Consider the following 27,984-nt stretch of genomic DNA (forward strand, 5'->3'; position numbering starts at 1 on the left):
TGGGAGGGGGATAGCCTTGGGCTGGCACCCCAAGTACTGTTCACCAGGCTGGGCTATGATGTACATGCAAGGCCCCACACCTGGTATTCTGCTCTGTGCAGCCATCCTGATGCCCTCCTTCTCCCTCCAGGGAACACCTCTCCATCCGGGGCTTTATATGGTGGATCCGCTGCTTTGTGATTAATGTGGTCCTCTTCATCCTTCTCTTCTTTCTCACCACTCCTGCTATCATCATCACCACTATGGACAAGTTCAATGTAACCAAGCCTGTGGAGTACCTCAATGTAAGGACTTTGGAGACAGGTGCAGGGTGGGTAACACAGGAACCACCCCTAGGCACAGCATCCGCTGCAAAGCTGGGGATAGAGAGAGAGCTTGTCTTTGTTCCCTGGGTCCTGTCAACCTGACCGTGAGGGAGGTGCTGACCCTGGACAGGGTGCAGCAGCAGTCACAGTGCTGGGGCCTTGGCATCAGCAGAGGCAACTGTACCTTTGGCTGGCACAAGAGCTGGTTCACCATGTAACATGCGGTTTCTTCTGTGCCTTGTTGCAGAACCCAATCATCACCCAGTTCTTCCCCACCCTGCTGCTGTGGTGCTTCTCTGCACTTCTGCCCACCATTGTATACTACTCTGCCTTCTTCGAAGCACACTGGACCAGGTAAGGACAGCCAGCCTCTGTTCTTACCTTCTTGGTGAGCTGATTGGCTGCTAGATGCTTCTCACTACATAAAGCTACAGGCTGGATCTTTCTGCTTGAACTTCCATCTTCCACTCCAAGCACGGTGTTATGCTGCACCTCTTGGGCACCTGGGGACTTCTGTGGACAGCTATTCTGCCAGTCTATAGCTGCTGTTGTGCAGCAAGGTTGTCTGAGCAGAGCTTGACAGGTGTACAAGAAGAAGAAAGCTGGGAGGAGTTGGGGCTGCTCACTATGAGAAATGCTAGTAGTGAGGGAATTCTTGGCTCAGGTGAGCAGGCAGGGGTGGTGTGCCTGTACCATGTGTAAGATGTAGCAGTCCCAAGGGAAAATCATTTTAGCTGCTCTGGCTTCTGGCCACAGGGAAGGCACTTGAACTGCAGGGCACTAGAAGCCTGCTGATGGTGAGGCACATTCCCCACAGGACACTCAATGTAACCTTTGTTTTCTGGTCTGTATTGCAGGGACTGGTGGGGGAGGGTGTCACCAATTCTCAGGATTGCAGGTCAGGGAAGGTGGTTGCCGAGCCTGTGAGAAAAGGGGAAAGGAATAGAGACCCAATAACGGATTTCAAATATGGTGGAGGGAAAGGAATGTATTTGTGTACTAGGAATAGACAAAGTGGGATTTAGATTATACATTGGGAAGTGCTTACTGATGGAAAGCCATTGGGAACACGGCTTGTGTGGCTGGTGGGGTGAAAGGCTAACAGCCTCTCTGTCCTCAGGTCTGGAGAGAATAGGACAACCATGCACAAGTGTTACACCTTCCTCATCTTCATGGTCTTGCTGCTGCCATCACTGGGCCTGAGCAGGTAGGGCTTGTGGGAAGAGAAGGCAAGTACAAAGATGTGGAGCACAGGGAGGGTTGAGGTGCACACCTGATTATTCTCTCCTTTTTACAAAATCCTTTCCTCACTTCACTGGTGCCCTGGCTGCCCTCCCCTTGGGAGACTGGTATTTAATTTTAGTTGAGGGAGAGCAGGCCAGACCATACATGACTGGGTCTCTAGGACTTTACTGACTCAATCTGCAGATGCATTGACATGTGCCATGAAGTTACAAATAATGCAGCAAAAGTTGGCATAGTAGATGAGTATGTGTGAAAAGTCTGCTTGACGTCTGTTGGTGAAGGAGGCATTCTCCACCTCTGTGCTCAGTGTGCAGTCCAAATTTTGCACTAAACTAGTGAATTCCTTTTTTAAGCCAGAACTTGAATAGGTTATGTTGCTTGGCTGGGTGGGATAGTGTGGTACAGAAGTGCTCGTCTGTTTGGGTGTATGCCTCAAATCTTCCTGCAGAGTTTATAAATTGCCTTTTGGGAAACACTCATGCATCACTTGCCAGCCATTGGTGAGGGCTCTAGAGCTGAACAGGGGCCAAGCAGGGGAACAGTGTGAGGAAGAAAAAACTGGGGTATGAGTGGGGGACAGGGAACTCTTAACTGTGCTAGTTCATTCTTTACACATTGTGGGGTCAGGGATCTTTAAGATCCCACCTGAATTCTGTATTTGACATACAACCCCTTAGTGGTGATGTCAGGCAAATCCTGAGAATAAGACAAACCATCTGATAGTGGCAGAAGAAAAGTCCTTCGTCCCACTGGGTGACTACATGTTTGCAACACAGATTAAAAAAGCCTTGTTGCACGTTAACTTGCATCTTGGGCGGGTGAACGCTCTCAGAAGGTTTGCATTTTGACCACAAAACAGACCACGCTTCCTTCTGAGGAGTTGATCCCCCTGCTGTTGTCTGTTGATCTCCATACTCCACCTGTGCCAGAAGATTGGATAGTTTGATATAAAAAAAACAAAATTGAGGAAAATAGGATTTGTTTCTTCTAAGGGATTTTCTAAATCTCTTGTTGGAGGGTACCTTGTACCTAACCAATTTCTTCTGTAGAGTCAGTTATCTGTTCCTTACCTGGATGTTGTGCCAAAACAGAGGAGAGAGGAAAGATATTGAGAGGATCAGTCAGAGTAAAGGGATAAGAACACACATCAATGGAAAGCTTTACATCCCTTTTTGAGTGTTGCATTGTTTTATTCCATTGTATTTTTTTCCAGTTTACATAATTGTTGGTGACACACTCAACAGGGAACAGAACAGTCTATGGTCAGAGCTTTGGATCCTTCTAGAGCAGCTTCTACATATGTGCATTTCTGTCTGTTGCTGCTTCTGATGGTTCATCTTTTCTTCTTGCCTTTTTCCCCCACAGCCTGGATGTATTTTTCCGCTGGTTGTTCGACAAAAAATTCCTCGCTGAAGCTGCTGTACGATTTGAGTAAGTGGAGCTGAGCAGAAGGGCTTTGTTTACGATGGGAGGTGGTTCTCGTTGGCATCCAGAGGTTATGGGGACTCCCAGCTGCTGCCCTGCAAAGGAGGGAGCACCCCTTGCAGCCTGCTCTTGCTGCATCTCCCCAGGTGTGTGTTCCTGCCGGACAATGGGGCTTTCTTTGTCAACTACGTTATCGCCTCTGCCTTCATCGGGAACGCCATGGACCTGCTGCGCATCCCTGGTTTGCTCATGTACATGATACGCCTCTGCCTGGCCCGCTCGGCGGCCGAGCGGAGGAACGTCAAACGAGTATGTAGCGGGGCTGAGGGATGGGTTGTGGCCTGCACCCAGGGAGGGGAGTGCTGCAGTGGGAGCCTGATGGGGCTCGCCTGGTGCTGTGCATAGAGCTGAGTGTGTTGCATATACCCACTCAGCTCTCAGGGTCCTCATGCTGATGGGTCTTCATTCTCTCCTGCAGCACCAGGCCTACGAGTTCCAGTTTGGGGCTGCTTACGCCTGGATGATGTGTGTCTTCACTGTAGTCATGACATACAGCATCACCTGCCCCATTATCGTCCCTTTTGGTAAGCGATACCCCTCTGCTTCCCTGCCAGAGATGGAGGGGAGGCAAGAAGGCTGATGTGGGAGAGATATTCCCTCTCAGTCTAGCAAAGAGGCTGATGCCCCACTCGTCTGGCTTTCTTCTCCTTCTCCCAGGGCTCATGTACATGCTGCTTAAGCACCTGGTGGACCGATACAACTTGTATTATGCTTACCTGCCTGCCAAGCTGGACAAGAAGATCCATTCAGGGGCTGTGAATCAGGTAGTGGCAGCCCCAATCCTCTGCCTCTTCTGGCTTCTCTTCTTCTCCACAGTGCGCACAGGTGAGCACTGGGCTGGGATGCCAGCCCTTAGCCTCCTACTGAGCCACTTCCCTGGCCAGTCTCTGATCCTGGCAGCCTCCAGCCACATAGCATGGTCACGGTCCTTTTGACACTGACACTTTGGTTTTCCTTTGCCCCAGGATTCCTGGCCCCCACTTCCATGTTCACCTTTGTGGTCCTCGTGATCACCATTGTGATCTGCCTGTGTCACGTCTGCTTTGGGCACTTCAAATACCTCAGCGCTCACAACTACAAGGTGAGGCAGAATGGCTGGATGCAGGACCCTTCTCCTTGGTAGCACAGCTCAACCGCAAAACAGCAGGGGCTCTGAGGGGTCCCAGCCTGCTCTTCAGCAGAGCCTGACTTCACAGAGGGGATAGTCCTGAGGCTGTCTCTGCTGCCTGTATATTGTTGAGGTGAGACAGCAAGGATGTTGCCCTGGTAGTCTCAATTTCTCCTTTTCTCTCCAGATTGACCACACAGAAGTGGATGCCATGGACAACAGGCAGAATGGGAGACCTGCCACCAGTCTGCCAGCTCCCAAATCAGCTGTGAGTCACTATCCCCACCTCTGTGCCCTGACACACTCCTTGCCTGAGTTTGGAAAGGGGGAGGTAACTCCCTGTCTGAGTATCTCACTCCTCACTTCTCATTTTTCTGAGTCAGCACCTGGATCCTCCCAGTGAGGGTGGGAGGCAACTGTTGGGCACTGTGTCCCTCACCTGCTCTCGGTGACGTGTCACCCCCCCACACACACCTCTTTCCCGCTGCTTCTCAGATGCTGTGCATTTACTTTCCGTCTCTCTTTCGGCTGGGACAGTGAATCCAGCCGGGTCAGTCTCCCTTCTCATTCTGCATCTTTGCACGCTTGCACGCCAGCAGAGGCTGTCACCCACCAGGCTTGTCCTAGTGCCAACACAAAGGCATCTCCGTGGACATTGCCTTGAAGGCCATGGAAGTGCTTTGGGGACTCTTCTCTCCCCTGTCCAACGTTCTGAGACTCCCAGAGTTGGTTTTTGGAACTTCACCTTGGCTCAACTGGCTCACTCCAACTGCTTCCTTCCACAAGGTTTTTGTAGTGGGGATCTATGCAGGGCTGCAGAGATGGGGTAAAGCAGAACCTCCTGCTTCATCAGGAGAGCAGGGCTGGGGTGTGCACATGTAATCCAGGCTCCCTCCTAGGCTCCAGACAGCTAAGAGCTGCAACATTTTGCCTTATAAGAGGCAGGCAGAGCTGTAAGACACATCTACTAGCAAAAAAGGAAGTGCAGTCTTCCAGTTCACATGGGCTCCAAAGAGCCTGAGAAGCCACATTCATTCCTAGCCCAGATGCCCTGTCCCAGACTGCTGGGGTTTGAAACACATCCAGTGTTTCAGGGCCAAGCCCCACTCTTAGACCTTTCCTGGTATATTCCATGGATTCTGGACGCCTCCTTGCCCTCCCAGCATATCTCCACGCTCAGCCTCATGCATGGTGCTTAGTGTGTTGTGCTCTGCTTCCTGGAGGAGTTCCCTAGACTCACGTGTGTTTCTGCTCTCTCCCTGCCCCTTGCCTGCCCCTGACAGAAGTACATTGCCCAAGTGCTGCAGGACTCCTCACCGGAGGGCGAAGCAACAGAGTCGGAGGAGCAGGGATCGCAGGATGAGGAGCTCATCAACGCAGATGGCATGAATGACACAGATTTCCAGTCGTGTGAGGACAGCCTGATAGAGAATGAGATCCACCAGTAGGGACCTCAAAGGGCGGGAGGGGAAGGAGGCCCAGGAGCAGGGCAGGCTGTGCGCACGGAGACCTGGGAAGAGGCACCTGAGGGCGCTGGCTACTGCCCTCACCCTCCCGCCCCCAGGGCTGCTGCCTTCAGTGAGGGCAGGGGCCCTGCTGCAAGCTCTCCATCTCCCTGCCCCTCCACCCCTGCGCCAGCCCGGCTGCTCGGCAGGCATGCTCTTTACTAGCTACCTTCTTCAATGCATCCCTGGACCCCAGACTCCCAGAGGCTGGGGAGGAGGGGGACCATAACCCCTGCGGTGCTGCCCTGGACCTGCAGGGAGGAGGAAAGCTGGGTGCTTTGTGGGAAGAGGTGTAAGGGGAACATTTGGGGTCTTCTGAGCAGGCAACTGTATCCCCTGTCTTTCTGGTGAGAAACACTAATAACTTATTAGATTTACAGGAAGGTGATAAATGAAAAACTTCAGTCAGTTTATTGGAGACCCCACCCAGCGTGGGGTTGGCTTTTGTTGCACCTTCTCCCTGTGCCTGCGTGTGCCCTTTCTCAACTGCTTCCAGCATCCAGTTGGTGTGGCATCCCAGGAGCTGGTCCAGGCCCAGGGATGGTGACAGGCTTCCCCCTCACCATGGGGATGATGATGGTGACCCTGACTTTGTGGTCAAGGGTGGCATCACACTGGGAAAGGTGCACTGGGTTGACATGAGCTTGATAGGCCCTCACAGGGTGAGGGGTGCCAAGGGCATTTCTCATGAGCAGGAGGAGGCGCAGGCAGCCTCTCCCCCAGGTCCTGTTCCCTCCTCCCCCAGGGGCACAGGCAGGGGTTTGCAGCATCATTTAAAGTGGCATTTTTCTTTGCACATTTTACTCCCCTTTCAAACAAATCAACCTGACCCCCATGTGGTACTGCAGCCCCCCTTTTGCTGCCCTGTGTCTGCACAGCAGGTTCAGGCTTGGGGGTGGGGAGGCTGTGTGGGGGTCTCCTGGGTGCTAGGGAGAGGGGAGAAAGGGTCTCAGGCTACAGGCCCTTAACACCCTGCTAGATCAGCACTGCCTCGTTGCAATGAGGCCCTATGGGCTTCCTTCCCTGAGCTGCTGCAGGGTCTTTCCCCAGCTGAGGTGGTGAGAGAGGGAGGGAGCCCTGGGAGAGCAGCCCCTAGGAGCTGTCTCCAACCAAGACTACCATCTTCAGGAGCATGAAAGCCTCATGGGACTGTGCTGACTTTCTTCACCTGCCTTGACTGGTGTAGGCTCCTCTGCCACCACCCAGCCTGAGAGGGGGTTGTTCCTCTCCTACCTCTTGCTCTTGCCCCCCTCCCTGTTGATAGCTGTGTCCCAGAGGCAGGCAGGGAACAGGATGGGTGGGAGAGGTGACTGGAGCCCCTGGCACATGGAAGGACTGACCCTGTTTAAAGACATTTTGTGAGGTTGTTTCTGGTCAGTATCAGTTGCCCTCAATTGCTTCCCCCCTCCCCTTGTGTAAAATGTAAAGGAAAATAATAAATCCCTTTGCTATTTAGCTATATTTATTTCCCTCAAACCCTGCCACCATCCTGTTTGGTGCTCATTGCGGACACTATCACCTTCCCTTTGCCTGTCATCTGTGGGTGCTGTACCAGCTCCCTGGGGCTGTACCCCGAGGGGCCAGGTGAAAGGGGACGGTCATTTACCTTTTCAATCACCCGTGCTGACCCAGGAGCTCCAAGCACTTTAATTGACCAGAACAAGTGAATTGTCAGCCCTGCCCACCTCAGCTGCCAGGAACGGTGGTCACATCTTACGGCTTTTCTCCCCTGTGCCTTCCACTAGAGGAAGGGAATCAGACCCACAGAGAGCAGGTGGGGGGCTGCTCCAGGGAGGACATAGCTGCCTTTCCTGTACAAGACCTCTATAGGAATCCCAGGCCTGGAGAAAAGGGTGGATGGAACAGAAGAGGTGTGGGTCTTCAGTGCAGGGGGAGGGCAGGTCACGCCAGCTCCCAGGGCTCGGCTGGGGCTGGAATACATGTGGGTGTGAAGGGGCATGGTGAGAGTCACCCGTCCCTTCCAGGTAGCAGCCAGGAATGAAATGAGCATGTGACCTGAGAGTTCCCGGTCCGCTCACGGGCTGGGGCAGGGGTGATGTTGATCCTGCTTCCCTTCTTCTCACACCCACCTACTGCCCTTGCTCCTGGTCCCGCAGGTGGGCTGGGATGCTGTGGTCTCTGTAGGTACGGCCATGCTCCGGGGCTGCTTCTGTGGCTGCCGGGGCCCTACCCACAGAGAGCTGTGTGTTCTGAGTGGCACTGTCTGTGTAGAGATGTGTATAATACCCTGTATATATTTGTGTACAAAAGAAAAAAGGAAAAAAATGAGTTATTGTTTGCAGTCTTTTCTTTGTGGAGTGGGTTGGGGGCTGGGACCTGGGAGGAGAGGACCCCAGCTGCTGCAGGGCTGCAGGAGCATGCATGGGTGCCAAAGGCGGGGTGGGGAGTAGTGTGAGCACAAGCCCTGCCCTCCTGCTAGCAACTCAGCCATGGCTCACAGGCTCTCACAGCATGAGTGGCTTTTCCTCTGACTTGTAGAAGCATCAGGGACTTTATTGCTAAAAGCAGGTAGAGGGGGAGCTGTGTGCCCTGAGGCTGCAATGGAAGAAGATGGTTTGGGAATGATGTGGTAGGGGAGTTTCACTGGTAGCCTCATGCCACAGGTCAGCCCAACCATACTGTTCCAATAGCAAGTTACACAGCCTCTCCTGCAAGATCCATTCCAAACCTGGACACCTGGTTTGGGTGGACAGCTAAAGCCTTTGGGAACGCGTGAGGGGTGCTAAACCCCTGGAGTGCAGAGCAGTGCTTTCCCAAAACATGATGCTGCTTGTCTATCAGCCATGCCCTGAGTGCTGGGACAGACAGCAAGCAGCCAGCCCCCAGGATGCTCCCTGCTGCTCTCTGTGCAGGCTGATCTGGCATGCTTCCCAGGAGCCTGCTGCGTGCTATGCTCCTTATGTTGTGCACAGTGGCCGTTGCTTGGAGGATAGCACAATGGAGAAGCGAGGCCTGGCGTGGGCGCCGAGAGACGGACAAGTGACCCCAGCTCCATCCCCCCCTCGCTGTGATCAGGCTTCGTGTGCCAGCAGTGCAGCACCAGCAGGGGCCAAAAGCCCCTCCTGCCCGCAGCCAAAGGACAAGGGAAGAGGCAACGCCAGAGAACAAAAAAATGAAAATAGAAAGAAGAACCGCGCCTCCTGCCAAGTTCTTGCAGCCATCACTGCAAAGAAAAGCTTGAGGGAAGGAAACAAGGAAACTGCAGAGAGATTTTGCTGGTGTTTTAGGGAAACAGTTTCCAAGCATAGGGGGAAGGACATGTTACAGCCTTTGTGACAGGATTACTGAGGAGCTGTCTCCTGTCCCAGGAGAGGGATCTGTGAAAGCAGCTTTGGAGGCCACTGAAGGGTAAGAAGGCAGGAGCTGAATAGGACAACAGCGCCACAAGGACTGGCACAAGCCCAAATCAGGAACAAGTCCTGGCCCTATAGGCTTCTTGCTTTTTGAAAGCACAGTCCTGCTGGCAGTTTCGTGCAGAGCTAAATAATTCCCCCTTATGCAGGGACCCCCTTATGCTTCCAGCCTGTGGCAAGCCTGCCTGGGAAAAAGATGGAAAAGCCCTTGCAACTACCCAGAGCAGGGCACCCCAAGGCCACCTCTGCACGAGGATGGGAACAAGCAGAACGCGCTGCCTGTAACAGAGTCCCCTGTATGGGACAGGGCAGCTCTAGTGGGTGCTGGCCAGGACCGGACTGGTCCCTTGTGCCTGCAGCAGCAGGACCATGCTACAGCTGGTTTGGGTTGCCCTTCCCTCAGGCAAGGGACATGGTTCCTGGCCCCACGTGCAACTTGCTCCCTGCTTAAGAAGGATTTACCCCCTGGGACAAGGTGGGGTGAGGTAGAAAGCAGGTGCCCTGTGAGGCCTGGGCTCCCGCAGGCTCAATGCCAGCTGCTGCAGTGAGTCTGTATGGGCACAGCCTCCCCAGCTGCCAGGGCTGGTAACATCCTTTAGGTTCACCCTGTTCAGCCCTGGCACCAAAAGAATGGCAATACAGAGCCTCTTTCCTGGGATGGAAAGCTGCTCATGCCAGGCTCTGTCAGATATGCTGGGCTAAGCCGCACCAGGCCAAGCTGTGCCAATCCATGCTGAGCCGTGCCATGCCAGCCAAAGCCATGTCGAGCCACACAGGGCTCCACCGTACTGTGCCAAGCCCTGTGCGGCCATGCCCGCTGGTAACAGCACCACCCAGCATAGCTGCACCATGAGTCACGGAGGGCACGCAGGGGCAGCCCCGATGTGGCTGTGGAAAACCCCAGGGCAGTGGGACCTGCCGGGAGAGGGCCCTGCTGGCACCCAGCAGCGAGGGGCAGCTGGTGTGGGGAGGTGCCAGCCGGGACACGCAGGGAGGCCGGGACACGCAGCTGGTGGTGGCGGTGTTGGCCGTGACCATCTGGGCCACTGACTGAGGTGGTGCGGGCACAGTCCCCGCAGGCATGAGGGAAGGGAGAAGGGACACAACAGTCTGGGATATCCGGTGGGACCACCGTACTCAGCCGAGGCACCAGAAGGTCAGTAAGTCCTGGGGACAAAGGTGCAGTTCAGAGCTTCACCCAGCTACGCTGGGGTGCCGGCAGTGTGGAGCCGTCACCCTGAAATCCATTCCTAGAGGAAAGTTGCTTCCTCTTTTCCTTCCAGCCCCGGTTTCCGTGCGGACCCAACCCTTTCTTCAGAACAATGGTGGAAGGAGCATGCCCATCCCGGCGGTACTTCTCCATCCCCGGGAGCTGGGAGAGGGGGACAGCAGACAGAACCTCCCCATCAGCGTGGATCAATAATCCCCTCCCAACTGTCACTGCTCCTTTAATTCCCCCTCCCACTGCCCTCCCGGCTTTGCTCGTACATCCTGCCCGCCGAAACTCCACCTTCCGCGGGGCTGTACTGAGCCGGGCTGGGCTGGGCTGGGCTGGGCCGGGCCGAGCCGAAGCGGGCAGGGCGGTGGCGGCAGCAGCTTCCGTAAGTCCATCCCCCCCATCCTCATCCTTTTCCGACCCCCAGCTTGGGGTTAAGCACCAGGGGCGACCCCGCCGCCGGGCGGGCAGGGCTCCGGCTCCGTCCGTCTCCCCATTCCCGGCTGCTTCCTCGGTTTTCTAAGCTTATCTAGGCATGCCTACCCCTCCCATCCCCTTTCTGTCTGCGGGGATTTTTGCGTTAGCTAGCGCATCCGCTGGGACCCAGAGGCTTCCCAGTCGAGGCGGCGAGTTAACTGAATACCGCAGCCTCCCGAGACGTGCTGCCGACCCCAAAGCCAAGCCCGCATCCCGTCAAAGAGATGCGGTAACATAAAGGGGAGCCTGTGGGAAACGAGGATCTTTGTCATCTGGAGGGCTGGAAAGGGCCTGAGAGCTGCTGGGCACTGTGGGATGCCATGGGCGGCTGTGACGCCTTGCCCCGAGCTGAGTATGCGGCAGGATACCGTGTGTCAGGGCTGGTTTTGAGGAAGGGAACTCCCCACTTCCGTTGATTTGCGAGAGCAGCTGGCAAACCAGAGGTCTGCAAAGATTTTTGGCTGGACTTCAACAATGATGCTGCCCAAGGGTTTTGCAGTATGCGCTAAAGTGCACAAGGTGTCAGGGACCCAGCAGGAATCAGTGTGTCTTTTCCTTTCCGCCTTGGGAGGGATCAGAAGTGCCTCGAGTACTGGAAAGCATCATATTGTAGTTGGATGTCACCTGTAGTAGAAAACTGCCCTGGGGGCTTGGCTTGTCTTATCACACCCCTTCCTCCTCCGTGGAGGACCTTCAGCGTCCGTCAGCATAATCCTGGGGAGATGTCAGAAGCTGACCCCATTGCTTTAAAGACCCATGTGGTTCCTCTCCCATTCTGGGGTCTGAAGTGCTTTCCTTTGCTCTGCGCCTGCGTGACCTCCGTCTGCCACTGAGCACAGCCTTCCCGAGTATTTTCAGCCACAGAGCTAAGAATAACTCATACGGTGCCCGTGTCTGCACAGAGCTCCCCATGTCCGCAGCCATGTCCCGTGCTGGTAGGTAGGGTGGGAAAGGGTGCAGGGAACCTGCCAGGGGCTATGGGCAGGGGAAGTTCCCTGGCCACTGGCAGGTTGTGGTGTAAGTGCTGGGGAGGTGGTGAGATGGGATCTGGAGGCAGCTGTACTTGGGATCCCTCCTCCCTCAGGGCCTCTCTGTTCTGGGAAGTGTCTGGGACTGGAGAAGCCATCCCGCCAGCTCTGCAGGCACCGTGTGCTTTGCCACTGGGAGAGACTGCCAGGGTGCGGCTGTGGGGCAGGAGTTGTAGGAGGAGCTGCATAGATTTGGGACCATTGTAGAGGAGAGGAGGGCTGGCGCTTCCCTGGAGAAGGGTAGTGGGTTTAGAGCATCACAGAGCAGGCAGAGTGATGGGAAAGAGTAAATTTTTTCTTCTGAAAGGCTTCTGGCTAGGACAGCCACATGGGTTAGCAGCCAAGTTTTTGCCCTATGCATGTGCCAGGAGCCTGCACCCTATTCACTGTTGCCTGCTTTCCCTTTAGCTGTCACAGCCCTTCAGGACAAGGAAAGCCGCCTCTTTGGAGCCAGGCTGCGCTCTGCTCCCCTGGGATAGGGTACTGGGGAGGGAGTGGGCCAGCATTGGCATTTGAGTTTGCTGCTCTGAGTGGGTTGCTGGCTTCTGGCTTATTTACCCAAGGACTACACAACTTTCTCACGTGGAGAAACCTCTGAAGTATTCAGCACCAGCCCAGCCAAGCAGGAGCTGAGAGCGCTGGGGAGTGGGGCAGGATGAGCCGCAGATGCCAGTGGGCTGAGGGCGGTGGCACCTGCCCCACGGCCCTGCTGCAGGTGACACTGGTTGCATGGAGGCTTGGACCAGACGGTGCCAGAGGCCCCTTCCAGCCTGGGCCGTGCGGTGGGTGTGAGCGCTGGCCGCTGCCACGGTGCCTGGACAGAGCCGAGGGCAGCTGGAGGCCGGGAGGGGAGCTGGGACTTGCCCACCGCAGCGGGCGCGGTGGGGCAGGGCTGCGGGACCAGACATGCCTGGCAGCTGTGTCGAACTGGTTCGAAGCTCCTGGCCGTGAGCTGCTGGTCAAAGCCCCGGGAGGATGGCCCGGGCAGGGAGAGGTGCGGGATGGGGGCTCTGCGGTGTCTGTCCTGTCCCGCTCTCCTGGTGCCGGGGTGCCCCACTGAACTCCGCATTCCCTTCCCGGTATCTCCTAGCAGGCTGCTCCACTGGCAGGCGACGAGCCTTGAGTCATCCTCCCTGTGTGTGTGTGTGTGCCGTCCCGCCTCTTCCTTCCCTGTCCTTCTCTGGCCCCATAGCTAGAACTATCTGCGCTCCGCTGGGCTCCTCCCTAGCCGGCCCTATTGACTCAGTGCTCAGGCAGCCGGGCCGGCTTTCGAAGAGGGAAAAGGAGAGGGAGAGGCCCCTGGGGGTGGGAGAAGCTGCGGGCAGCCGCTGACGCCCTCCCGGCCAAGGAGGAGCCGGAACGAGGATAAAACCCGGAAAGCTGCGCCGGGAGGAGAGGCTGACGAGGTTGGAAAGCGTCTGAAATTCCTCCGGGCTCAGCCTTTTGGCATAACGGGGACAGGACAGGACCCATGACCTAGGTGCTGGGGGGCTGCCTCCTCCCAGCCTGCCCTTCAACAAATGCTGCTTTGCCCCCTTGGTGTCCCCTAAAGACAGCAGGGCTGCAGCAGCCAGGCTGGAGGACAGGGCTCAGAACGGGGCTGCTGCTGGGGATGGGGTCTGGCAGGTTCTCCTGGTGTGTGTGTGCCCACCCTGGGGTGCTCTGGTGTCACTGGGCTCACTGCGCCAGGCATTGCTCCTTGAGAAGATCCCTGCTGTGGGAGTGGTGGGGAATTGGGGATTCAGCCTCCAAGCCTGGCTCTGTGTGATGGCTGATATCCCCAGGGGAGAGCAAGGTAGCGGGCCGTGCCTCAGCGTGGCCGTGCCTGTTCTGTTGCAGGGAGTGGGGCGGAAGGTAGCGGTGCTGGTGCCGAGCTATGATGCCCTTTGGCGGGATGGCTGCTCGCGTGCAGAGAGACCGCCTGAGAGCCGAGGGGCTCGGCCAGCACAACAACGCCATCAAGTACCTCAACCAGGACTACGAGGCCCTCAAGCAGCAGTGCATTGAGAGTGGTACCCTCTTCAGGGATCCACAATTCCCAGCTGGCCCGTCTGCTCTTGGATTCAAGGAGCTGGGGCCACACTCCAGCAAGACAAGGGGAGTGGAGTGGAAGCGTCCGTCGGTAAGTGCTGGGCTTGCTTCTTCTGCAGGGCTGGCGTCCCTGTCCTGCACATCTGCACTGACGTGGTGTGCTGAGCTGCAGACTGGCCCTTGCTGGCACCCCTCAGTGCTCCAAGTCCCTGGAGTGCTGCAGAGCCACTTTCCCAAGGGCCCAGGGCTGTTCCCCATGAGTGTCTGCTCAGAAAAGCATTGTGTCTAGCAGGCACTGCTTCCTCTGGGCAGCAGACTGTGGGCTTCAAAACAGCTGGGTTGTGTTCTTGCTCCTAGGTGTCATGGCATGGATGTGTCACCCTCAGTAGCTGGGGCTTTTGACAGTGCATATTCCCTGGTGCCATGAGAGCAAGGGGAATGTCATCCAGCCTTGTCCTCCCATGGATACAGCAGATCTTGCCTTGCCTTACCGTGATGGCCTTGGGGTTGCAGTCAAGCAGCCTTCCCTAGCAGAGGGCAGGTGGGGTACATCTCACAGGGACCATATAGCATTTCTCTTGAGTCAGAGCTGCAGTGGGTGCCATTCCTGCTAAAGCCCAGGCTCTGCCAAGATCCAGCACTAGCATCTGATTCTGTCCTTCTGCAGGAATTAGTGGATGACCCTCAGTTCATCGTTGGCGGTGCCACCCGGACGGACATCTGCCAAGGGGCTCTGGGTGAGTGTTGAAGCTTTGTCCCTGGACCTTGGTCCAGGCAGTAGTGACTGGGGAGGGTTGGGTGGCCTTTTCCATTCAGTGAGATGGAAACTGCAAGTCAGGGGGGCATCCTGTGCCTCCTGGTAGCTAGCTCTAGGTTAAAGCTCCACAAAAATGAGTTGATGTGCACACAGCTTGACCGTGCTGAGATCAGTGGAGATTTTGGGTGCATTCATGCCTCACACATGACAACAATGCCAGAAGCTGCTCCAAAGAGCTCCTTGCTTTGGTAAATGGTGAGGGATGGCAGCTGCGTGACAATAACAAACTGAGGTGGTGGTGGTGGTGGTGGTGACAAAATGCTTGCGAACGAATGTGGTGTGGCGGCAGAGTATGGAGAGGTGTACAAGTGATGATTTGTCTTTTCTCCAGGGGTGTCTCCCAAGGCGAGGGCACTGAGGCAAGGAGAGAAGTGTGAATGGGCTGGGTGGGCTAGCTGAGTTGAATCACAATTGAGATTTTATGGTCTTCCGAAACAGATCTTGGTACCACAGACAGTGTTGTCCTGACTGGGAGCAAGTAGGGCATTTGACTGGGAGTACTGTATACCTTAGCACATTTAGCATGCTGTTTTCAGGGCTGACTACATTTAATATACCCAGTAATTAGGACAAACTTGAGGTGGCAACTGGAGTGCATAACAGCCCAAAGCACTGTGGTAGTGTTGACTTGGTCATTAAAAACTCAGAAATGGCGTTTTGTCAAACCACAGCCCAGTCACAGGTTATCCAGGCTCAAGGCTAAGGTGTGAAAGGCTTCAAAGGCAAAAGAGAAAAGAGAATCAAGTCAAAGAATTTAAAGCACAGTTCTGGCCTGGAGCAGCATTTGTGGTTAGGATCACTCGGAAGGAAAAGTGCGGTGGCATTGCTTGCAATTTGAGAAGCTGGAGCAGCAGCATGAAACCGCTCTCTTGCTAAAATGGCTTTTTGTGCAAAAGTGTGATTGCAAAGTGTAATTCCGCTGCAGAACTGCTTGAGGCCAGTCAAATGAATGAGTTCCAGGAGGGTCCAGATAAATGGCTGCAGGAGGGGGCTGTGGGTGCTGATTATGTGTGGTGGTCTGGACATAGGCTCCAGGTGAGGGAGGAACGTTCCCTGTTGCCTTGAGCTATTACTTCCCTCTATGGGCAGGTGAGCAAGCCTGAATCCCTGAGTTCTACTTGCTGGACCTTCTCTGGTTTTTCTGTGGACTTTTTGAGCTGGGTAGCCCCAAACATTTGCAAGGAGAGCACACCATGGACTCCTAAACATCCATCACCTACCCTCCCAGCTAGGGAGGTGGTGGGTACTCATACCAGCTTCCTCTCCTTCGCCAGGTGACTGCTGGCTGCTGGCTGCCATTGGCTCCCTGACGCTCAATGAGGAGCTCTTGCACCGCGTGGTGCCCCATGGACAGAGCTTCCAGGAGGACTATGCTGGCATCTTTCACTTCCAGGTGGGCTGGGAGCTTTTGGCCCTCCAGGAGCCGGTGGGCTGTGGCAGAAGCAAGGGTGGTGGGTGGAGGCCATCCCTCTGGGGTAGGGATGATGCCATGTGATGCTCTGAGCTCACCCCACTCCCTCCTCACCCCCAGATCTGGCAGTTCGGTGAGTGGGTGGACGTGGTGGTGGATGACCAGCTGCCCACCAAGGATGGGGAGCTTCTGTTTGTCCACTCAGCGGAGTGCACCGAGTTCTGGAGTGCTCTGCTGGAGAAGGCCTATGCCAAGTGGGTATCCCCGTGGTGGGCATGTGGGTGGGCACGTATGGGGTAGGGCACCTCCGTGTGCGGGGTGGAGGGAACGAGTCTTCTCTGTCGCTGGCCCTGCTTGTGCCGGGTGGCAAGAGCTGCAGTGCGCTACCTGCTTGTCTCCTCATGCGTCCCTCAGGCTGAACGGCTGCTACGAGTCGCTCTCGGGGGGCAGCACCACCGAGGGCTTCGAGGACTTCACGGGCGGCGTGGCAGAGATGTACGACCTGAAGCGGCCGCCACGCAACATGGCCCACATCATCCGCAAGGCGCTGGAGAGGGGCTCCCTGCTGGGCTGCTCCATCGATGTGAGTGATGTGCCGGGATGAGCCAGGGCTCTGCCACAGCGCTGGCCAAAGTGAGGCCTCACAGCCAAGGCTGTATCAGCAGTCCCCTCACTGGGACACCGGGTGGAACGTTCCTTCTTTGCCCTCTCACCACACACAGCACCCTTTCCAGAGCCAGTGTGGCAGCCCTGCGGCACAACACGTGGCTCCTTTGGATGGAGCGGGATTGTTCATCTCAAGTGCAGGATGAGTGACTGCTTATAACTCTGGCCGTGTTTTGCATCAGCAAATTACCTGGAGCGGGGTTTTTAAATTCTGAAGTTTGGGTAGTTCCTTGATGGATCTTTGGGGTGCTAAGAAAACTGTCTTTAAATTGTCCACAACCAGCGGTCTTTGAGCACAAGGAGCTGCTACCTGCTACTTCTCTTGGCTGGAGCAGTGCAAAACAAGGAGAATTCTCCACACAGTGGAGGGAAGGGGTAGTGAAGGATCCGTGGGTTGCGGGCTGTAAAAATCCCCCCTGCTAGTTTGGGATTTTGGCCAGCACGGATCCTACATAGATGAAGCAAAGGACGAGAAGCGCTCTTTCTCCACGTGGTTCTGATGTCCTGTTTTATTAGCTGGAAAGGGACATCTGCACCGGAGACCATCCAGGTGAAAAAAGAGACCAAATTCCAATTCCAAGGGACATTTATACCCACGGAATGGGAGGCGGGGATGGAAGGCCGCAGCCAATGGGATACCAGTGAGGAGGGGCAAAGGGAGGGGCTACAAGGGACAGACCACCTTACCAAGGGAACAGACCACCTGAGGGAAAGGGGAACCATTCATGTAACATAACACCCAGTGCAGCATCCAAATAACTATTCAGTGCATCACAACAGGGTAGGGATAAGACTACACAAATTCAGTCCTATTGACTTGAGCATTACACATTCTCCTCAGATCACAAGCGCCTTTGATATGGAAGCAGTGACCTTCAAGAAGCTGGTGAAGGGCCACGCCTATTCTGTCACAGCCTTCAGAGATGTGAGTCACCTAGGTTAGACTTTAATAGCAATGTCAGCCTGGGCAGTGGCATGGGCTCCACCTCCTGTGTCTGGTCCCTGGCAGGTGAACTACCGGGGTCAGCAGGAACAACTCATCCGCATCAGGAACCCCTGGGGTCAGGTGGAGTGGACTGGAGCCTGGAGTGATGGGTAAGCAGGACCAAAGGGATGGCAGTCTCGCTCTGTCAGGCCAGCAAGCACTGCACGCACAGCAGTCGAGCACGGGGCAATGCTGAGGGGAAGCCCACAGTGTGCAGAGTCCTTCGCATCAGAAAGAGAGGAGTTGAGGGCCAGCTCTGAATTGCTCTCAGGAATCCTGATCTAATTGTCTCTCTCCTGCTATTCCAGTTCCTCTGAGTGGAACAACATTGACCCTGATGAGAGGGAAGAGCTGCAGCTGAAGATGGAGGATGGAGAGTTCTGGTGAGTGCTGGAGCAAAGTGCTGCTCTATTTCAGCAGCGAAGGAGCAGAGGAGCCGGGGAGAGATCCTGCAGTTGTGCTTCACCTGAAGCGCATGACCTGCCTTTATGAGCTGGCTTCCCAGCTCTGGAGAGTTTGCCAGCATTTTCTCATCTGATCTAGTTAATAATTTTCCTCCCTTGAAGGAAATTCGGGCCAACTAAATGCAAAATAAACATCTAGTAAGAGTAAACATGTCTTTTTACCCAAACCCAGCACGAGGCTTTAAATAAGCTATAACTGTTTAGGGTAAAAGGTTTTACTGTCTCTTAATTCTCCTAAAATGTTAGCTGGGTCCAGAGCTACTTGTGCTCTCCTCCCTCCCCACAGCAGTGCCCTGGCCTCAGCCCCTGCTTGCCTCCCACAGGATGTCTTTCCGGGACTTCATGAGGGAGTTCTCCAGGCTCGAGATCTGCAACCTGACCCCCGATGCCCTCACCAAGGACGAGCTCAGCAGATGGCACACACAGGTGTTCGAGGGCACGTGGCGCCGCGGGAGCACTGCCGGGGGCTGCAGGAATCATCCAGGTACCTCTGGCCCCACATCTGTGCTCTTGGCAGTGTGATGAAACCAGGAGTCTCATCCATACATCCCCTTCCTCCCAGCCACATTCTGGATCAACCCCCAGTTTAAGATCAAGTTGCTGGAAGAAGATGATGACCCTGGGGATGATGAGGTGGCCTGCAGCTTCCTGGTGGCTCTGATGCAGAAGCACCGGCGGCGGGAGCGGCGGGTGGGAGGTGACATGCACACCATCGGCTTTGCTGTCTACGAGGTAACCCCTGCCCGCCCCGAGGCTTCTTCCTCGGGACAGGCTCAGCCCTGCCAGTCCCACCTCAACCCCAGTCCTCAAGAAAATCTTTTCCACCAGCTTTGGCCAGCTGTGGGCTAATGTCCCCCATCCTGTGTTCCCTGCAGCTGTAAGGGATGGGGCAGGTACTGGGATTCTGATTTTTTTCCCTTTTCCCTCCTATCTGCAGGTTCCTGAGGAGGTACGTCCTGAGCTGTCAGAGCCTACCCCATCTTGGAGGGAAGCACAAGACTGGGCAAAAATGGATTGATGGCATGGAGTGGCATGGGAGCTCCCACAGCACTGGCTGTGGCTAGTGTGCTGGTGGGATCTGGGCACCTCCATGTGGGAGGGAGGGATGGCTCCTACTGGATGGGCAGGGCAGGGCTGTCCTACCTGATGGGGCTGGCGCTGGTCCCACCACTCCCTGCGGGTGCTTCCCATTGTGGTCCACATGCACATTCCTTTCCCCAGGCGCAGGGCATGCAGAATGTGCACTTGAAGAAGGACTTCTTCCTGCGAAACCAGTCCCGGGCACGGTCTGAGACCTTCATCAACCTGCGGGAGGTGAGCAACCAGATCCGGCTGCCCCCCGGCGAGTACATCGTTGTGCCCTCCACCTTCGAGCCACACAAGGAGGCCGACTTCGTCCTGCGGGTCTTCACCGAGAAGCAGTCGGACACAGCGTGAGTCCTGGCCCGGGAGGGACACCCCGTGTCTGTGAGCACTGGGATGTTCCCCTCTGCAGGCAGCCTGCTGGCTGGGGATCCCGCTCATCACTTTGTTTTCCCCTTTCTGCCCCAGGGAGCTGGATGAGGAGATCTCGGCAGATCTGGCAGATGAGGTAGGAGCCGGCACTTTGGATCGGCCAGTGCTGAGGCTCTGGCTCTTGGGAGGGGGAGCTGCAGGCAGGGGGTGGCTCTCTGAGTCTGGGATGTCAGTGTGGCTGGAGAGGGACTGGCAAGGTTGGGGTGATGGGGATGTGGGAATTAACAAAGATGAGAAGAACAAACAAGAGCTTCCTTTCCAGTTTATTGAGCCTGGAAGGCAGGGCAGAGCCTGGGTTTGACCACTAACCTCTTTTTTCTGGTTTGCATCACCCCAGGAGGAAATAACTGAGGATGACATAGAGGACAGCTTCAAGAACATGTTCCAGCAGCTGGCAGGGGAGGTAGGTACTGCTGCACCAAGCTCTGGGGAGGGGAGGGGACAGGACTGAACCCCTGGCCGTGGGAGTTCCCGGCCACCCCACGCTCACTCAGTCCCATCCTGCAGACAAGTCCATCTTTGCTGGATGCAAAGTCCATCTTTGGCTCAGCCCAGCTGCCCGCAGGGATGGTGTGATGACAGGGGCAGATTTGGGGAAGAGCATCTGCTGTGACCAAAACTCTTCTGAGTGTACAAGAAACGTAATGGCATCCTCATGTTTTGTGACTAAGGCAGAGATGTTTAGGCAGGAGGGGGACAATGGCCACAAGTGGGGTGGCGAGCACGCAAGGGGTGATCCTAACTCTGTTTCTGCTCCAGGACATGGAAATCAGTGTCTTTGAGCTTCGGACTATTCTGAACAGAGTCATCTCTAGACGTAAGCACTACTCTTCCTACCCCTTGCTCCCTGCAGCCCAGGTTGCTCAGCAGGTTGGGTTTTGGTGCATGTGCTCAACCTCCTCCTTTCTCCTCAGACAAAGATCTGAAAACAGACGGGTTCAGCCTGGATTCCTGCCGCAACATGGTCAACCTGATGGATGTATCCTCTTGGTGCTGTGGGCCAGGGCTGGTTTTCATGGTGCTCAGCCTGCAAGAAACAAAACTTGTCTTTTGAAGCTGGGGCTTGTCTCCCCGGCAGTGCTGAAGCTGTTTAACTGGGGGAAGAAAAGAAGCGGTCCCTATGGCTTCAGGGCCACCTGGCCTACACTCTTCGACTTCAGCAGCAGGTTTTTTGGCAAGGGCCATCACTTCCCCTGCTTCCTTGGGCCCTGGCTCTGCCACCAAAAGCCCAGCACGGTCCCACCCCATGTCTTCTACTTTCACCTCTAGGAGGAAGTTCCTGTGTTTCACTTCCCACAGGCTCCCTAGCCTGATGTGCTGTTGTGCCACCCAGCCTTTGAGGCACTCCTCAAAGGAAACAAAGACTATTGGGTTTCTTTCCTCCAGACCATCCTGTCCAGCTTTTGTGGATGAGTCAAGTGACAGGAGCCATGGCCAGTGTCCTGCTTGTACAGGGATGTGCATCTGGGGGGTTAGGCAAGGAACACCTTTGAGCCCTTCTCCAGCCTGGCCCTACAACATTCCTTTGTGCTGCAGGCCAGCCCAGCTTTGGTCCAAGGACAGCACAGCAACGTGCTTCCTACAGCAGCAGCACAGCTGCTCCCAGGGAGTAGCATGGCTGCTAGTTCAAGTGTTACCCTTTCCTTGCTGGATTGCAGGCTCTTATTTTGTTGATGCTGCAGGATAGAGGGGAAGGTTGGGAGAAAAAGTGGACAGGCCAAGTGTGTCCAAGCTTTTCTCACCTCCTGTGGCTGGGATCTGGTAGCTTTGCCTTTGTACCCCCGCCCCACCCCTTTCCTGGCTGCTTTGACCTCCTTGACCCTCTGCTCTCCAGAAAGACGGCAGTGCCCGCCTTGGGCTGGTGGAGTTCCAGATCCTGTGGAACAAGATCCGGAGCTGGCTGGTGAGGAGGAGTGGGGGCGTGGTGCACTGCACAGGGGTAGCACCCCTCCTGAGGCAGCGAGGGGGGACAGCCAGCCTGGAGGCCACAGGAGAGCCTTCCCTTCATGTCCTCTCTGATGTTTTTGCAGACGATCTTTCGCCAGTATGACCTGGACAAGTCAGGCACCATGAGCTCCTATGAGATGCGCATGGCTCTAGAGTCAGCCGGTAGGTCTGGAGAAGGATGGGACTGGGCTGGAGGCTGGGGAGGGGGCTCCTGCTGTCAGAGTCCTGTCCTAAATAGCAGGAGAAGAGTGTGACCAGCTTATATTGCATGCTTGAAGCCAACCTGTTGTAGTGAGATGTGGCCCCTGTATGCACCAGGCTTTTTGCATTACAACTGTGCCAAGTGTTGGAGCCTCAGTTTTATGCACTCAGGATGGTCCCAGCCTCTGTCCTCCTCTGGCCTGCAGAATCCCATCCTGGCAAAGCAGAGGCCTGGGGTGGATCAGTGAGCTAACTAGTCATATGTGGCTGCAGGGAGAGCATCCCCTCTTCCTACTGAGGCTGGACATAGTGCCCTTCCTTGGGTGGATTGCTGGATCCTTTGTGTGGGTGCACGGACTTTCACAACTACACCCTGCTCTCCTGCCTCCCTGGGGGGCTGACTGCTCTCTGCCTTGCAGGTTTCAAGCTGAACAACAAGCTGCATCAGGTGGTGGTGGCGCGCTATGCAGACAATGACATGGGCGTGGACTTCGACAACTTTGTCTGCTGCCTCCTGAAGCTGGAGACCATGTTCAGTGAGTGATGGCCCTGGGGCAGGGAGGGCAGGAACGGAGAGAGGTGTTGCTCACTTTGCTTGTGTCCCTGCAGGGTTCTTCCGTAGCATGGACCCTGAAGGCACTGGCACTGCTGTCATGAACCTTTCTGAGGTGAGAGTTCAGCCAGTGAAAGTTGGGGCGGGAAACAAGGGGACACGACATTAGGGGGAATGGGGCACCTGGGGTGGGTGGTAGAAAGCCCTCCAGCCCCCTGGGTAGGAAAAGAACCCATAAAAGATCAAGGTGAGTAAACAGGACTGCTGCAGGCTCTGTGTTTCATGGAGGGCTGCTAAAATTGACTCATGAAGACATGCCAAAAATGCACCATGCTCATCCCTTCTCCCTCTCCTTACCAGTGGCTGCTGCTGACGATGTGTGGCTAGGAGTTACAACAGATCTGCTGCGGCTGGGACACCCAAATGGGCCAGGCCCACTCCAAGTGCCTCCCCTTGGATCTATGGATACAGGATACTCTTCCCCCCTTGCTCCATCCCCCGCTGAGCCACCAGCCCTGCCTCCCAGCAAGCCTCACACCATCTTCTCCAGTGGACCAGGGGTCAAGGCAGGCAGGGGATTCCCTTCTCCTCTTCTGGGCTGGGCTTCTTTCCACATCCCCTTGCTCCCTCTCACCCCAGAACAGGAGGAGGGCGAGCAGCATGGGGTGCCTGTGAGTCCCTGCATGGTGGCAGGCCAGGGGCCAGCGGCAGGGCAGGGAGGGGCAGCTGCTGGGGCATGAGGGGGAGGACACTCGTATCGCTTGCTCTAGTGCTGACCCATCTCCAGCACACATTGCCTGTCTCTGCACCCACACGTGGGAGCATCAGCACATATTGCCTTGCTCAGGCAGCAGGTTCCCGAGGGAGCCAGAGTGGCCTTCTGGGAGGAGGAATGGCCACACTCGTTATCATGGAGCCCTTGCACCGTACTCATCACCACTAAGCACGACCAAAGCGTGGAGCCTACTGGCTCTTTTTTGCATGGCCTTCCACACATCCCTTCCACCTCGATGCCCCTGCCTAATTCCACCCTTGGGTCAAGCTCTACAACTCAAGCACTGAATGTTTCGGGGCTCCTCCATCATGTGAAAACGTGCCACCCTGTATTGCAGCACTGAAGCTAATCTTGTCCACGCAGGCACAGCTGTGTCATCACTGTCACAGCAGCCTGGCCTCCCCTCCCATCCCTGGGAGCTCCTGGGACATCTGCTGCCCTTGGTCATGGCCCACAGCAGGCTAGGGGGTTCAGCACCCAAGAGGCAATGCCTTCCTCCAGAGAGCGGGGGGTGGTGGTTTATGGGGGTCTTTGGCACAAAGTTGGGTTTTTTCTCCCAATCCCTCATCCTCCCACACTGTAACACTCTCCTCTTATCTTGGGCTCCTTTGCCCAGAGCGGATGAACTCCAGTGCCAACATATTAGCACTTCTCTGTGCTACTCCATTCCCCTCACCTTCTTCTGGGGTAATGGGTGGCTCCAGCCTGGCAGTGGGCGAGGGCCCGTCCCCTGCCCTGTAGAGGCAGGCAGGCAGTTTGCTCCCCCAGACCCCTGCTGTCGCTGGAGGATGCACCTGCAGCAATAACCACTGCTGCCTGCCCGGCGGCTCTGCTTCCTCACCCTGCTCACTGTGCTCTCCAGGAATAAACAGATCTGTTAGACCTGTGGTCTGGGAGGTGTCTTGGGGTCTGCGTCCTCCCTCTGCTCACCGTGGGCTGGTGCAGAGCCAAGCCCAGGTCACGCTGCTTGCCCAGCCTGGGGCACAGGTGGAGCAGCACCATCAGGGCAGGTCTTGCTGTGGGGCTGGAGACATCCACATTCCCCAGGAATTTATGAAACTTGCCTCTTCCTTTGCACAGGTGTCTCAACACTTACACATGGGGCAGCACCGCTTAAGAGAGAAGGAAGGGAGCACTGCTCTTCAGGAAAGATGTCTTCTGGAGGCTGGGGAGGGGAAAGAGGATAGGATGGAGTTAACTATAAATCTGGTGGAAGTGGAGAACAGCCTGAAACTCTGGACCCTGGAAAGGGACCAAAAGAGGTTTATTTCTTCCCTGGGTACAGCCTATGGGAAATTAATGTTTTCCCCTGCTTACTTTGAGGTCATGCCATTTATAGCTAGAAGCCCCACTGGATGGTGGGGCTTTTCACAGCGTGGCTCAGAGCAGAACTTGCTGTCTGTGCATCCTGCTCCTTGCTCACACTCCAGACGGACATTGCAGCCTGGATGGCCCAGGGGTGCTCAGCATTTGTAAGAGGAGCGATCTTGTGTGCTTTATCCATCCCACCATCTCAATATCCACTATATGGGTGCCCTTTGGACCAGCCCAGCTCTCTGGGACCAGTGTCCCCACAGTGGGGCAGCACCCAGTTCTGGGGCAAGCCAGCCTGGCTCAGAGCACAGACAGGAGCTGAGGTGTGCTGGCAGGAGGAAACAGCCCTCCAGTGCCTCACAAGGCTGCCCTCTCCTGCACAGGCTCCCCAGGGCTGGATGGAGGTGGGCTACTGGTGCTTGTCTCTTGACCACCTGTGAGCTGAGCTGCTTCCCTGTGGGGTGGGAGTACCTTAGGGCTTCCCAGCCCAGGCTTCCTGCTCCTCCATGCAATCCCAGATCTCCTGCAAAACAAGGCTCAGGTGGGACAGACCAGGGGTGCAGACAGGCAGAGCTGTCCCAGCTGCAGGGCCTCATCACACACACAGAGGCCCAATTATAGGGCATGGTGACACCCTGGCTTTGGGATGACAGGTGCCCCTGGCGTAGCCTTACCAGAAGCCCCCTCCCTCCCTCCCTCTGGGTGCCAGCTGGCAGATCCCTTCCCTCTCGGCCCTGGCAGCTGGCAAGCCAGTATCAGCAGGGGCCCGGCAGGTGGGGGCTTCCCCAGCTGCCAGCTAATGCCACTGCAAGTAGCCTGGCTCATCCCCCTCATTGCAAAGGGGACAAGGAAGCTGCTCAGCAGAGGCCTTAAACCCTGAGGTGAGTAGCAAGGGGACCAGGTGTGACCAAAGCTGCTCTTAGCTTTGGGTTTCTCTTGGGACAGACACTAGCCAGCACTTCTGCCTTTCCCACACCTATCCCATAGGTCTGTGCTGGATGGGCCAGCAGCCACCATGGATGCACAGCACCACTGCTCCTGCTCCCCAACATCCCAGAATGTCCTGCACCTCCTATGGCCCTGCCTCCCACGGCCCAGAGCTGCCTGCCCTTCCTGGGGGTTCCCCCTCTCCCACCAGCTGCTCGTGTCCATCCCCCAGGCACAGGAGGGGGGCAGGACCGCAGCCCATCCCCACCTGGCCCCACCAGCTGCCCCAGCAGCTGGGCTCTGGCATCTCCCCCTTGGCTATGCTTCACTCTGTGCCGGGCCCACGACTGCAGGAATGTCATTCCCATGGGCACAAGGGGCCTTTGTGTGAGCAGAGACGGGGTGTGGGGGCCCAGCCCAGCATCTCAAGCTGGGGCTGGGGACAGCCACAGCTGAGGGCTCGTGGGTGGGCAGCAGCTGACTCCGGCATGGCCCCACAGCCCCAGCCAGGCACGGCGGCCTCCCCACTACTGCAAGGGATATCAGGGAAGAAAGCCCTCTCCTCATCCTCCTTGTCCCTCGGCACAGCAGCACCCTGCAGTCACTGCTGGCTCAGGAAGCAGCACCAACACCAGTACAGAGCCTCAGCACCTGTGCCAAGGGATGCTAAGGTCTCAGCCACCCCACAAGGGGAGCAGGAGGGCTGGGACCTGGGGCAGGGGCCAGGAGCGCCAGCCAGCAGCTGCTGGATTCGGCCTTTTTCAACAGCTGCCGTCTCAGCGCCAGCAGCAGGGAATGTGCATGGGCTGGGGCTTTCCAAGGCCTGGCCACAGTGCATTAAACAACCTATTTATAGCACTTGGTCCCTCCTCAGCAGGAATGGCCTGTGCTCCTCCTGCACGGGGATGGATGCTTGGGTGCCACCACTGTCCCCACCACCAGCACTCCCTGGGATCTCTGCCGGAAGGGTGAGGTTTCCTAAAACAAAATACTCTTGGCCTTCCTGACTCTCATCCTCCTCCCTTGCCACTTCTGAGAGCTCCCAGTGCTGCCCTGAGCAAGACTTGCAGCAAATCTCATACATCTGGTGGAGATGCCCTTCTTCCCATGATCTCTGCTGAATCCTTTGGAGATTTCATCATACAGCAGCCCGTGCCAATGGTTGCTCTGTCCCCTGCCTCTGAGATGGCATTAGGGTCTTGCCCTCCCATGGAGAAGAGATGCTGTTCTGGGAGCAGGCTGAGTGCTGGCAGGTCACGCCTGGGGTGGCCTGTGCCAGATTTGCTGTTGTGTGTTGGGTCACAGGACTGCTCAGAAGGACATTCCCTCCACGGAAGGGCAGCAGCAACCAAGGGGAGTTGTACTAGGAGGCAGCACAACCATCTCCTGCCCAGATGCTGGCATGTCACACACCCATGACCCTCCAGCCATGCCTCCTCTGAGGCGGCCTCCCAATGGGTCCATCCTCTCCCAGAGGAGATGGAGGTGCCAGCTGGCTCCAACCCCTGGATCTGCCCAGGGGATGTGTGGGCTGTGAGCTCACCCACGCTCAGCAGCAAGAAGGAAGGGGCTGGGCTTTGGACAAGCTGAATCCTCAGGGCTTTGGGATGGCAGGGAGGAGAAGACAAGAGGACACTGCGCAGTCCTGCCACCACCCTGAGGATAGACCCCTGTGTGGGCTGCTTCCAGCCCTGCTATCTCACCAGCATTGCCCCACCCACAGGCTTACCAGAAGCCCAAATCATCCTCTGCTGCCCGGGGAGCATCTCCTGCTCCTTGTTGGCTGATGTCAGCTGTTCACTGATCATCTGTGAGCAATAAGTACTATGGAGGGGTACACAGTCACTGTTAAGGGTCGGGAAGCGGATCTCAGCCCTTCCCATCAGTTAATAGGTGATACAATAAAGAAAGCGGATGCCTGAAAGGAAGCGGTCTTGACACATACCCAGCAAAACATAAGCCAACCATCTGGTGAGGAATTTTGAGTCCCCTGGTGAAGAGGGATGAAACATAGATCAGTAAAAAGTGTTGAAGGACAGAGCAGTGATTGCAGGACCAGAAAGTCCTCCATGGAACAGAGAAGTTACAGCAAGGCTCTACGTGTGTTGGCCTAGGAAACACACGGGCAGGACTCTGCTGCCCTAAATCTTCCCTTTCCAAGTAGATACTGTTGTGATTTTGTTTTCTTTCAAGGTTGCATTCTCTTCCCAACTGTGGGCATTACTCGGCAGAGGATAAAGTTTACATCACTTCATCTCCCTGGGCTGTACTTTTGCCCAGTGGGACCCATACCTTCCAGATGGGGAAAGCGACTCAGCAAGATCTCAGAATTTTTGGCAAGAGACAAAAATCTGCCTTTCTATGAGTCCCAAGAGCTTGGCAATTAAGCCCTGCCCCACCTTCTTCCCAGTGCTGGGATGTTGCAAGCATCTGGCTCTCAAAGCAGGGTGAGAGCCTTCTGCTTTCCCTCCCTGGCAAGGAACAGGTTTCTGCAGAGGCCACACACTACAGCCCCTTTGTTCCCAAAGAATTTTCCATCCACTCCCTTGTGTATCTCAGCAACATTAACTCAGATACAACCTAACACTCAGAGGCAATGCTCCCGGGAATGTGTTGCAGCATCTCTGCACCTGGT

At 56.0% G+C, this 27,984-nt stretch overlaps 2 protein-coding genes across 9 annotated transcripts in view; both read left to right on the forward strand.

Annotated features, from left to right (window-relative positions):
* Positions 1-7,937, forward strand: part of TMEM63B (transmembrane protein 63B) — a 49,349-nt gene extending 41,412 nt beyond the window's left edge. For 5 of the 6 annotated variants that reach the window (XM_038131791.1, XM_038131794.1, XM_038131790.1 and 2 more), the window contains 10 exons: positions 131-284; positions 553-659; positions 1,426-1,512; positions 2,916-2,981; positions 3,122-3,284; positions 3,454-3,559; positions 3,693-3,860; positions 4,001-4,116; positions 4,331-4,411; positions 5,427-7,937. In XM_038131791.1, coding sequence (XP_037987719.1) covers positions 131-284; positions 553-659; positions 1,426-1,512; positions 2,916-2,981; positions 3,122-3,284; positions 3,454-3,559; positions 3,693-3,860; positions 4,001-4,116; positions 4,331-4,411; positions 5,427-5,591 — 1,213 coding nt within the window. In that variant the 3' untranslated portion in view covers positions 5,592-7,937. Of the gene's footprint in view, positions 1-130; positions 285-552; positions 660-1,425; positions 1,513-2,915; positions 2,982-3,121; positions 3,285-3,453; positions 3,560-3,692; positions 3,861-4,000; positions 4,117-4,330; positions 4,412-4,526; positions 4,694-5,426 lie in introns of all 6 variants that reach the window. The other variant, XR_005256312.1, reaches the window with a different exon arrangement.
* Positions 7,938-10,475: 2,538 nt separating this feature from the next.
* Positions 10,476-23,990, forward strand: CAPN11 (calpain 11). 3 transcript variants are annotated; one of them, XM_038131796.1, is made up of 22 exons: positions 10,476-10,623; positions 13,583-13,865; positions 14,442-14,511; positions 15,866-15,984; positions 16,123-16,256; positions 16,417-16,585; positions 17,510-17,593; positions 17,678-17,763; positions 17,962-18,036; positions 18,441-18,601; positions 18,680-18,849; positions 19,055-19,066; positions 19,339-19,550; positions 19,669-19,708; positions 19,970-20,035; positions 20,392-20,449; positions 20,547-20,611; positions 21,467-21,535; positions 21,663-21,741; positions 22,200-22,316; positions 22,390-22,448; positions 22,694-23,990. In XM_038131796.1, exons 2-22 carry the CDS (start codon positions 13,620-13,622, stop codon positions 22,718-22,720), a joined length of 2,118 nt encoding a protein of 705 aa, XP_037987724.1. In that variant the 5' UTR covers positions 10,476-10,623; positions 13,583-13,619; the 3' UTR covers positions 22,721-23,990. The 3 variants fall into 3 exon arrangements, with proteins under 3 accessions (XP_037987724.1, XP_037987725.1, XP_037987726.1); XM_038131797.1 differs by lacking the exon at positions 10,476-10,623 and adding an exon at positions 10,670-11,650; XM_038131798.1 differs by lacking the exon at positions 10,476-10,623 and adding an exon at positions 12,590-13,149.
* The last annotated feature ends 3,994 nt before the right edge of the window (positions 23,991-27,984 follow it).

This window comes from Motacilla alba, chromosome 3 (genome assembly GCF_015832195.1).
Source record: "Motacilla alba alba isolate MOTALB_02 chromosome 3, Motacilla_alba_V1.0_pri, whole genome shotgun sequence".
In the NCBI taxonomy this organism is placed as follows: domain Eukaryota; kingdom Metazoa; phylum Chordata; class Aves; order Passeriformes; family Motacillidae; genus Motacilla; species Motacilla alba.